This window comes from Thunnus maccoyii, chromosome 11 (assembly GCF_910596095.1).
Source record: "Thunnus maccoyii chromosome 11, fThuMac1.1, whole genome shotgun sequence".
Classification (NCBI taxonomy): Eukaryota; Metazoa; Chordata; class Actinopteri; order Scombriformes; family Scombridae; genus Thunnus; species Thunnus maccoyii.
Window position 1 is genome coordinate 28,694,963 of NC_056543.1, and position 11,890 is coordinate 28,706,852.

Consider the following 11,890-nt stretch of genomic DNA (forward strand, 5'->3'; position numbering starts at 1 on the left):
CTGAAATCTGCCTCCCTCTCTTTTCTATCCAAACACACACACGGTGCCCGAGGCCAGCCGGTGTTTGTACTCATAGAGGTAGTATGAGGCTGGAGGGAAGTTGCACTTCATCTCCATCCTGCCTGGCACCACATGGACGGCCACAGCAGACCCCAGCCCCTCTTGCAGCTTCTTCAGCATGCGTGTGGCCAGATAGCGCTGTGCCCTGCCCGGGTCTTCTTCGATGGCAGCGTACACCTCCGGCGGCGGGTTGGGGATCTTCCACTCCAGGTCCACGATGAGTTGGTGGATACGGCTCTTGTCCAGTGAGGTGGGTGTGTCACGGTAGCATGCCACCACATGGGGGATTGGTGCTTCAGACGTGATGGACAGGAAATTGTTGAGTTGCTGTTCAGCTGGAATGCCCTCCTTTTCTTCCTGTGTTTCCTCATCCTTCTCATCCTCCTTCGGGCCTGGTGCGGGGTGGAGCATGACTGCCCAGCGCAGCCAATCGTAGTTCTTTTCCAGGGTCTTCAGGATGCATGCTGCTGCCTCCTCAGGAGGTTGGCGGTTCTGCACGGCCTCATTTAGCTGCTGCCGCACATCCTCTTCCGCCTGCTCCAGGAAGTAGCCTAAGCAACGGCATCCTGTGTTCTTCATCTTTCTGTAGAGGGCACCCATTCGGTCGGACCAGGTCTTCATCAGCAAAGGCTGGTCTCTGCCTGTCAGAGAAGCCTGCGTGAAGAGGCACAGCAGACCAGTGCCCAAGACAAAGTTAATCTGTTGAAAGAAAGATGAGGAGAAGGAGAAAGTCAGAGCTTACAAACAGGTAGTCAGAAAGAGTTCAGAGCATGTGGTTTACCCTGTGGGGAAAACCAGATGGGTTGGTTTACCACATGAATGGTATTCAGAAAGTGTTTGGTACGATAAAAGCTGTTCTTTGCAACTCTTCACAGTGTTTGCCCTACAGAAGTGAATTGTGAAGTTCCCCGAAATCCTTTAATGGGCCTTTTTGACCAAGTAGCCCTAGAACCTGGGAACCTCAAGTGCTAAAACTCCCTTTAGCTCAGTGGTTGCATTTCAACCACATCTAACAGCCAATAATGGATTAAAGGTGCGATCTATAAGATTTGGCCAGAATTTTAGTTTAAAACTTTCAAAAGTTAATCAAAATTATCAATAGAATGTGAAGAAATAACAGTTTTGACATTATGTCAAAGTGAGCATGCTAACCAGCTAGCCCCAGCCCGTCCTGTCTTGTAATACCACTTTGTACCTCAAGGGCAATAGTGAGTCACTGTAGCATCCAGTCTGCCCTCCTCAGTCTAGCATGAGAGGATGAGGCTGCAGTATTTTTTTTCCCACTGGCATTCTGCGAAGACCCACCCTTACTCTGCCTCTGATTGGTTCTGACCCTGGTATTTTTACCCTAATCCTAACCATCTCACCCCTCATGCCTAAACCTAACCAACAAAGGCAACAAGTATTAGCCAATCAGAGGCAGAGTAGGGCGGGTCTTCACAGAATGTGGGTGGGAAATAAAATAATGCTCCAGAGCCACCAGCAGCAATGGCGGAGCCAGGCTGAAAGTGCTGTATTTTTTACTGTAGGACTGTCAATATGTCACTTTATTAAGTTTTGATATTCATTCAGGCGAGGAAGTAACCATTTAGATTCCCCCATTTAGATTTGTGGTCAGTTTATCCAAATAATGCCTATTCAGAAAATTACTCCAGTGTTGTCGGAGATACCGCTGCTGCAGCCTCTAACCCCTAAGCCTAACCCATCTCAGCAGCACAGATGAACTGATCGGTGCTGCACTTTGGTAATTGAATTGATTTGAATTGATAATGGTGGTGGGCTGATGTGTTTGGGAGGAGGGGTGGGCTTTCTGTTATCTGCTGCCCCCTATTTGTTTGGATCAGGTGGCCAGTTCTTACACATTGTACCTTTAAAAAAGCAATGGATTTGTGTGAGATCCTCAGACCCAACAAGGCAACAATACAGAGTCATTCTGTTATATTTGTTGTGAGACTATGTTTGAACTGAAGTTGGGAGGGTGTAAGAAAAATGGAAGATTTAAAACACAAGATATTCTTTGCTTAAAGGTGCAGTGTGTAGAATTTCATGGCATCTAGAAGAACAGAAATGGAATATAATATTCATAAGTATGTTTTAATTTGTGTATAATCCCATGAAATTAGAGATTGTTGTGTTTTCAATACTTTAGAAGGAGCCCTTTATATCTCCACAGAGCCCGACATGTTACACTGCCATGTTTCTACAGTAGCTGAGAATGGACAAACCAAACATTGGTTCTAGAGAAGGCCTTTCGCGGTTTTCACAGTTTTCACAGTTTTCACATTTTTCACAGTTTTCACAATTTTCACATTTTTCACAGTTTTCGCAAGTTTCACAGCCACCATAGGTTCCCCTACACACTTGGAAGGGGAGGGTGAGGGGGAAGGCTATGGTCCTTTATGAGAATAGTTTGATTTTTGGAAATAAGGTTATCTGTTTTCTCGCAGAGTTAGATGAGAAGATTCATACCACTCTTGTACAGAATAAACAAGGAAGATATGACGTGTTAAATTGTGAGCTTTAGAGGTGTTGGTTATCTGAGGACATCTTCTCATCTTCCTCTAGGCAAGAAGATGAAAAAGTGTATTTCCCAAAATGTCAAACTAATTTTGGGAAAGTTTGTCTGATAAATTTTCAGCTTTAATAAATAATTAACTATACTGAGACAATTTTCAAAAAAAGCTATGTTTTATTTATCTCAGTCTTGCAGGTTGAATAAATGCAAATTAATTGGAAATTACTTTCTTGGGAACATTTTAGTCAGGCAGGAACCCACGTTGCTGCATTTGAGTGCAGTTCCTTTGAGTTCCTGGGTTACTGAAAAAGTTCTTACAGCCAAAAAGAGTCATCATATGACTTGAATGAACAGCACACAGCACATTTATTTTTACCAACCCTGCTGGTCCATGATGCTTAAACACACCAAGGAGATGACAGGAAAAACTACCAATTGTGAGTCCATCTTTCTCTGGATAGAATGTGAAAAGAACTTAATTTTGACAAATACCTAGTTTCTCAATTAGTGAGAATGAGACACACTTCTTGTTGAAGTCACATTTTCCAATTTTGGCTAATGAAACAGGTGTAGCTTATATTAAAATCATGTCTATGCAGCTTTAATTAGTTGTTCATGAAACTTTATTGTCTGTAGCAGTACACCACTGTTGTGATCTATTCTGACTTTAAAAGCATTTCCAAATCTTATCATGACAGCATGACAGAGGGTGGTTACGACTGTTTTGGCTCATTCTCTTAAACTGAAGTGAGCCCATGGCACTGTGAGGCGGTCCAAGCTCCCCTCTCTTCTTGATATAAACCGTGCAGATGTCACAAAGTCTTTTTGTAAAGAGAAGTATCCAAAGTTATCCAAGGTCAGTACACACATGCCCCTCACTATGCAGATCTTTTGAAGTTATAAAGGTAATGGCTGTGAAAATGAATGGATGAACAGTTATTGAGGTTTTTGTATTATTCATCATTTATTTCATTACATTACAGTACATTTATTTTATGTGAACTTCAAATTGTATTTAATTTACTAAAAAAGAGCCTGTGTTCTTGTGCCAGCAGGAGAGGAAACCCAGCATGACACATAAACTTATCACCTACATGTTTATAAATGATAAGTTCTTCAAGGTTAAAGAAACATAACTGTGATTCCTTTGCACCAGAAGGTCAGGTTCTCCAGTCTTTACACATGATTTACAGTGGTGGCTTTGATTGTTACAGTTAGTTATAGAAGTTGCTGCCCTTCTCTCAAAGTAAAACCTTGTGCTACTGCTGTGCACTGCAAATTTTTCATCTCATTACACACACTGAAGTTAAGTTTGGTGTGTCAAATTATTTGTTAGATAGTTTCACTAAAATTCACTACAACTGCACCGTAAGGGCAAATTTAGCATTTCTTTGCGCCTCAGTGAAAACACTGGGCTTCACTTTACTTACTAATACATTTATGTAAATCAGGTTATAAAGCAAACAAGTCCTTGAAAAGAGCACTGCACAAATAAATCACTTGTTCAGCACCAATTGCACACAGCAATTGCTTCAGCATTAAGCCTAATCCACTGAGTCTGGCTCCCTCACACCCTAAAGCCCCTTGATAAGTGGACTCTGGATTGATGTGAGTTTCTAGGATGAAAACTTGTGCGTACAGCAGTGACAACAGCAGCTTCTAAATAGACAAACACTTCAGAAGTCTTTACACTGCTCTTCAAACAATCTTAAATACACTGTAATAAGGGGTAGATGCAGGTCCAACCTAGGTCATGCCTTTAATTATGTTTAAAAGATAATTATACAATACATGACTTAACACGTTTGTGACTGATGCAATTTCTGTTAGGTCCATTGCCTCTCACAGTAACAGGCTGGATCTGCGTGTCTTGCTCAGGGGCATTACAGAATGACAGATGGACTAATGGACACATGACTTTTGTTTTAAAAAGTGACCATTCAGTCATTTGCAGTTTTTTACATAAGAAATAGGATAGAGAGCTCTATGTGAGAGCTGTATGAGAAACACAAATAGAACTATTGAGTAGGGAGAGCCACGTTGGAGAGGTTCACCACACCATGCCACCATTTCACTGAAAAACAACATATTTAGCCAGCCCGGCATATCGTCACTTACCTCTCCACCTGGGTGTGCGAGCTGTTTCTGTTTTAGCCAGAAAATTGCCTAACTGGAATGAAGAATATCCACCCTTTATCGCATTAAAGAAGATGAACAGCTCCCTGAATCCCTGGTCAGCACTGGCCCTGCTAATGCTATTGTGACTGCAAGTTTTCATTTCCTAGGATGGCATAAGAAGTGAGATGGTTAGGGTTAGGGTAAGAATATCAGGGTCAGAGCAAATCAGAGGCAGAGTAGGGCAGGTCTTCACAGAACATTCTATTGCCATCCTAGGAAACAAAAATCTGCAATCGTGGCCGGAGGGGAACCTGACCCTATTGTGCCATGCTCCAAACCAGCTCCTTCCCAGGCTGGAAGCAAACTAGGTGCTAGACCGAAGGCTCCAGTTAGCTCTACCTCCCAGCAAATGGAGCCCTAGACCACCGTCGGTAAGAGCAAACACAGCAAGAAGAGTCCCTGTTGCATACTGTCATCCTGGGACATCCAGCTGGGCAACAGATTTAACACCCTGAATGAACAGGATTTTCCTCTTCTAAGGGGAGGCCTCTGGTCTCCCTCATCTATGGACACCACAGGGAAAACAGTTGGACTGGCACCCCGAAGTAAGCCTGCCTTCCCCCCTACAGTCACTCCGGCTCTGCAAAGGAACCCTAGGGTGTTAGTTACACAACATCCCTTGGCATAGCAGCCAGTTCCAGCACAGCTCCAATGCCATCCCACTTCACGACCGTGATCATAGGAGACTCCATAGTCCAAAATAGTGTGAGGATCCAGGAAATAGCCAGCAGATTACCAGAGATTATGCAGGACCATCCAAGGTATATTGAATGCTCTGTCTATAGACCACCTAAACCAAATCCAGCTTTTTTGCAAGAGTTCTCAGATGTTGCCCCTCCAACACCTTAGCAAGAGAAATCCTAAACTTATTTGAATCATTTGGTTTTATTTAGTCCGTCCGTGGTTCTACCTATTCCATGGGTCACATTTTAGACTTAGTACTGACATGCCTTTGACTGGCATGATTGACTTTGTTCTCATAGACCTGGCTGTGGAGGATGCTGGTATGTCAGATCATAATACCGTTAGCTTTAAGGCTATGCTGTCTGCCTCTGCTTCCAAGTTATGCATCCCATTTAGATCTTGCTTCCTTAGCACTGAGTCTATGGTCAAATTTTATGAAGCCTTTACCACTGCCACTAACTCTAGCACCTTTCTTATGTCCCTTCCCACCACTGAAGACCTAGTTTGTAATTTAACAGTACGTGTATCACTATCTTAGACTTTATTGGTCCTCTGAGAGACAAGAAATCTAAAGCTAGAGCCCTGCCTTGGTTTAATGAACACACTTGGGCTCTGAAGCGCATCTGTAGGAATGCTGAAAGATCATGGAAGGCAAATGAACTACAAGTTAACTTAGAAATGTTGAGAGAATACATGTGCATATATCAGACAGCAGTTAAGGAAGCAAGATCATCCTATTTCTGAGATCTCATTTCTGAGAACTGTCAGTTGTGAGAGAGTTTTATTCAGTGTAATTCCACGTCACCAGCTCCCCCGCAAGCCATGAGATCAAATCCTCTCCTGAAAAATGTGATGAATTTCAAAAGTACTTCATCAATAAAATAAAATCTCTCTTATAATGCTCCAGATTACACCACATGGTGGCGACCCTTCATTGATCCCATCATTTGTTCACCAGAACCATATTCATCTCACCCACTTTGAACCAATAGCTCTTCCACCTTAGAAGAGATAATTACACACTTGAAACCCATATCATGTCCCCTAGATATCATACTCACTAAGTTTCTATTACAGACCTTTGACTTCCTTGGCCCACACAGCTTACATGTCATAAATAATTCACTGGCTACTGGTTGTGTTCCTTCGTATTTCAAACACACCATTATCCAACCACTTTTAAAGAAACCTAATGTTGATCCCCTGGACCTCAATAGTTAAAGACCAATCTCCAAATTACCCTTCCTCTCCAAAGTCTCCAAAGTAGTATCATCTCAGTTAATACCATGAATGAATAGTTAAGGCATTTTTCAGAAATTTCAATCTAGTTAGGTCTCTTCATTGCATAACTGCCCTTCAGAGGGTTATTAATGATCTCCTGGTTGTGTCTGATACTGGTGACTGCTCAGTTCTGATACTCCTGGACCTTAGTGCTGCATTTGACATGGCTGACCATAGAATCTTGCTAGCTTCAAGAAGTGGGTCAGCATCTCTGACTCCACCCTTTGTTGGTTCAAATCATATCTCAACCAAAGAACATTCTCCGTCACTATTGGTAATGCTTCATCTTCCACTGTCCATCCTACCTGTGGTGTGTAACAAGGCTCAGTCTTAGGTCCATTGCTATTTTTTATATATATGCTTCCACTTGGGGAAATTACTTGTAAATATAAAATAAATATTCACTTTTATGCAGATGACATCCAGCTATATGTACCAATAACACTAACTGATACCAGTGCTTTAAATACTCTAATATCCTGCCTAGGTGAAATTAAGTGTCGAATACCCAACAATTTCCTTCAGTTAAATGAGAGCAGTTTTATTTGGCTCACTAAACTCTATTCAGTCCATCCGCAATACGCTTTACAATCTGTCAATACATATTAAACCTGTTGCTAGAAACCTATGTGTGCTTTTTTACTCTGACCTTAGCTTTGATGCCCAAGTCAAGAAAACAGTACAGTCCTGCGTTCTTCATTCAAGAAATATCAGAAAAAAAAGATTTTTTTATCCTTTGCTGACCTGGAGAAAGTCATCCACATTTTTATCTCATCATAGTTGTACTACTGTAATTCCATGTACTCTTGTTTGAGCCAAAGTTATCTTTCCTATCTTCAGCTGGTCCAAAATGCAGCAACAATATTTTAACTAATTTAAGGAAATGTGATCACATCGCCCCTATCTTGCCCTCTCTCTGTTCATTTTTTTAAATTTTACAAATTATGTTCAAGGCTAAACGGAGTCTTGCTCCCAATACATCTCTGAACTCCTCACCCCTTATGAACAGAATTGCCATCTGAGGTCCTGTTGCAAGGATCTCTTGGCTGTTCCTTGATCAGGGTTGGTAACTAAAGGTGACAGAGCCTTTGCTGTCAAGACCGACTCTGGAATGCCTTGTCAGAGGAACTTAGGCTCACTACCTCAGTTTCAACCTTTAAGTCCCTTCTTAAAACACACTTACATAGACATGCTTTTTCCTGTTCTCAATCTATAGTCTCCTTATAGCTTAATTTATATTTATTGTGCTTGGATTTTGTTTGTTAGTTTTGCTTGGTTTTTATCTTATTCTTCATTCTATATAAGCTTGCGGTCTTCCAATGCTCTGTGAAGCACTTTTTAACTATTGTTTTGAAAAGTGCTCTACAAATAAAGTTTTTTATTATTATTATTATTATGATGATTATTATTGACCATAATATATATTATGTGACCCTATGCTAAAATGGCTGAATTTCTGTTATGTAATGTTGTTTCACAGAGAATACAATATTCAGGCTTTCAATTCTGTTTGAATTTTAAGTTTAAAGCCTAAGAAGCACAACCATTGAAGCAGTCAGTTGTTGTTGCTCCCTTTAATGGATTAAAAAAAAAAAAATGTTTGTTCCTGAACCAACATTGTAGACAAAAGGGAATTTGCCAACTCAGCTCAAAAGAAAGACAACAGAAGGTCAGAGCTCTGCTGAATTAAATATTCAGTTTATTTTCATACCAAGAAGATAGATGCAGCATGCTTCATTCCCCACAGGACCTCAATGTTTTTCTGTCACATTTATCTTTTTGGTCTGGAAACTGAATATTTAATCCTGTACAGCTACACTGTTCAATGCTTTTTTCATATAAATTTGTCCTCAAAGATACATGGTATATATGCATTATTTTGTTGAGGCGCCATCTGAAATAGCATCTAATTCCTGAATCTGACATGATAAAGAAAACATATTATATTAACATATCAGACAGATCAGTTGCACTACAGTTCCAACTGAAATGCTGTTTGTGCAAATCTCTTATTGTGCATGCATGTGTGTGTGTGTGTGTGTGTGTGTGTCTGTGTGTGTGTGTGTGTGTGTGTGTGTGTGTGTGTGTGTGTGTGTGTGTGTGTGTGTGTATGTGTCTGTGTGTGTGTGTGTGTGTCTGTGTGTGTGTGTGTGTGTGTGTGTGTGTGTGTGTGTGTGTGTGTGTGTGTGTGTGTCTGTGTGCATGCGCTAATGGTAGATTGCCATGTCACCTCAGGCTTCCTGCTGTAGTTAAGCAGGGGTGCGTGCCTCTGTATAATGAGTTGTAAAATAAGAGAAAATTAAACTTTAATGACCGCTGTAGGGAGATAAGTTGACCCCCCAACCCCACCCCTACTAACTGTGCCCTGCACATTCACCAACCTTGACACAGAACTCCCTCAGCTCCCAGCGTTTGGGTTTGCGGTTAAGTATGAGCTCCTCCAGCAGTGTGGGCTGATCAGTCAGCGCCGACACACCCATCAGCCGGTTGTAGAGCGCCGTCAGCTGCCTCTCCAGTCGGTAGTCCTTCACATACTGGAGGAACACCTCCGTCTCCTTCTTGGTGAAGTCTGACTGGGCTCTCACCTGAGAAAAGCAGGTGTCAGAGAGTATTCTTTTAAGATAAATTAGTCAAGCATCAACACTCCCATTCATAGCAGCAGAGGTATGAGTTTTCTCTGTTATCTCTCTCCACTTCTCTCACCACATTTGTTTCCTCTTGCCTATGTAGAGTTATGTAATTTAATCCCATATCAAAGTCCAGAGGACATCTTCAGTGCTTTTAAAAGATACCAAAAGTGTACAGTATCCCAGACCTATTTTTGCTGCGAAAAAACCCTAAATATGACATTTACTTTAAAGTATCATTAAAAAACATCCACAAAATTTGCTACAATTTAATCCTTCACCTTGTTGTTCGAATTTCAGCTTGTTTGCGCTCACATCTAGCTGTTTTTTCCTGATGAATACTCAAATTTTCTTCAATATTCTTCCCTCAAAAACAACATATGCTGAAACTCACACTGGTTACTCTGTCCTTAAAATCATTTACATTCAACAGGAGTCACTTTTGATTCAACTAAACTAATCCAGTTTTTCTCTCTAATTCAAATGCTGGAAAAGTTGTGACATGAAATCGCTGCTGTGCACTCTGGTCATTTAAGAGATTTTCTCACAAATACATGCTCTATTATAAATGAAAAAACTTTTATCAGTTTGAAATAATTAAAGGGAAAATAAAATGACATAAGCCTATTAAGGTCATGTAAAACTAAACAGATGCTTCAGTCATACATCTGGTCACATAGTGTATCTACATTTACATAATACACTTAGCATGATGAATTCAGCCATGCATCATTTTAGGAAAATTGGCAGAGCGCTTGTCACTTCAAGGTTAATTCCACCTTAATAGCCCTTGTTCATGTTTATAAAGCTACCAAAATCTAGTGTTGCAGTTAAAGGTGCTGAATATCGACAGCTATCGACCTGAAAATGAAAACCGGTAACAAGATCACTGAACACTGTTCAGCTGTAATTCTACCACAGCTATGATAGTTTCTGCCCTGTTGTGTTGATGAGCAATTCACTGAATCCCACAACAAAATTACTGCATGAGAGAATAAAAGATTCAACTGTTTATTGAGTTATTACATTTTTATCAATCAATTAATTGTTTAGTTATGAAAATAAGGACTTTTGATCCTAAAGGCCAAGGTGTGATCTTCCAGTTAATTATTTTGTTTGAAGAGTAAAAAAAGTTGAAAATCCTCATATTGAGGTAGATTTAACATAAAATGTTTGGGTTTTTTTTCACCATTTGGATACCTTATATTGATTAATCATTGACTAATTGATCTTCAGCTGTAACTATTACGCAGCTTCACCTTTAAGGTAGACCCAGTCTTGATAATAAAATAAAGAGAAGAAGCAGCCACACTCCATTCCTGCCTTTTTAAAGAATTCTTATCATTTACTATGCTTATCTGAGTTCCAAATACTAAAACAAGAGGCTCTACTGAGTATAACTGCCATGGAAAGTTTCCTCACCGCAGTGCCCAGCTGGTAGTAGACCACAGCCAGGTCATCCTCCAGCCTGTGGACCTCCTGGTCGTCCAGCAGGCCATTGCCTGATGCTCCCAGCTCCTGATCGATTTGGTCCAGGTCTTTCTTGGCTACTTCAGTCTCCTCTGCTGTGGCACTGCCGCCCAGGTAGGAGCAGATGCCCTGCACCAGGACCCTGAGCACCACAAACACTCCTTATTCAGTTTGAACATCAGCAGAGCATGTTCTACATGTTCAAAGAGGAAACTCACCTCACAGTCTGCATGTAGCCCACTGGCTCCAACACTTTTCCAAACAGTGCCATGGCTCCAGAGCTGAGTACTGATGAATTAGCTATGGAGAAAGTGAACAATTAACTCCACATTCCTGATAACTGGCATAAGAAATACTTGCCATTACTTAGAAATGTTTGACATTTGTGTAAATGTATTCACCGCTGCTTTACCAGACAAAACTTAAGGCTTGTTAAATTCTTTTTGCAACTCAGCTCGATTGTTCTCCCTGTGCAGGTTTGTACTGACCTTCAGTCTGTCCAATATTTATACCCTCTCCAGTATATCTGATAAGAATTCTGCACACCTCCAGCTACAGCTGCATCTGAAATTGAGAGCATGATGAGGGTATAATAGGGAAATGTTATGTAAATTTGTAGATAGGTTTACTGTTCAGGAGGTATTTATTTATTGTCTATATTTCATTTTCACATTATTTAATTCATAGGGGTTTTAGACATAATAATGCAGGTCCTCAAAGTCAGTCTGTAAAATCAAGGTCAATGTATCTGACCCCTGTTGCTTTGTAGAAAACGGCTCCATCTTCTGGCAGCAGGGACTCATTTTATAACCTTTTACTCTACACTGTATGGTAGAAGGTGCACTGATATGGAACAATGACACCCATATTTAAAATGGTGATACATATGACAGAAATAACTACTGAGGAAACCAGAAACACAATCCTGAGCAGGAATTAAATTAGAATTAGACTAAAACAGCCATCCATCACTTTGCTCCTTAAAGTCCTCCTCCACTCAAAAATGTGTTTTTCTTCTTGTTCCTACAGTTAAATGTTTGAGCCTCACTGTGCAGCATGATGTACGTGCATATGC

General features: G+C 40.8%; 1 protein-coding gene across 1 annotated transcript; it reads right to left on the reverse strand.

Moving 5' to 3' along the window:
- Positions 1-5: 5 nt before the first annotated feature.
- On the reverse strand, positions 6-11,403 carry LOC121907358. The gene is made up of 5 exons (XM_042426878.1): positions 11,304-11,403; positions 11,034-11,115; positions 10,768-10,957; positions 9,100-9,303; positions 6-759 (listed from the first exon to the last, which is right to left on the reverse strand). The coding sequence occupies exons 2-5, from the start codon at positions 11,084-11,086 to the stop codon at positions 25-27; spliced, it is 1,182 nt and encodes a 393-aa protein (XP_042282812.1). The 5' UTR covers positions 11,087-11,115; positions 11,304-11,403; the 3' UTR covers positions 6-24.
- Between the last annotated feature and the right edge of the window lie 487 nt (positions 11,404-11,890).

Coding starts and splice junctions, on each gene's coding strand:
- LOC121907358 (XM_042426878.1), bottom strand. CDS start 11,086: ATGGCACTGTTTGGAAAAGTGTTGGAGCCAGTGGGCTACATGCAGACT. Junction 9,304..10,767: donor ACTACCAGCTGGGCACTGCG/GTGAGGAAACTT, acceptor TGCTTTTCTCAG/GTGAGAGCCCAGTCAGACTT. Junction 760..9,099: donor TGAGGGAGTTCTGTGTCAAG/GTTGGTGAATGT, acceptor TTCTTTCAACAG/ATTAACTTTGTCTTGGGCAC.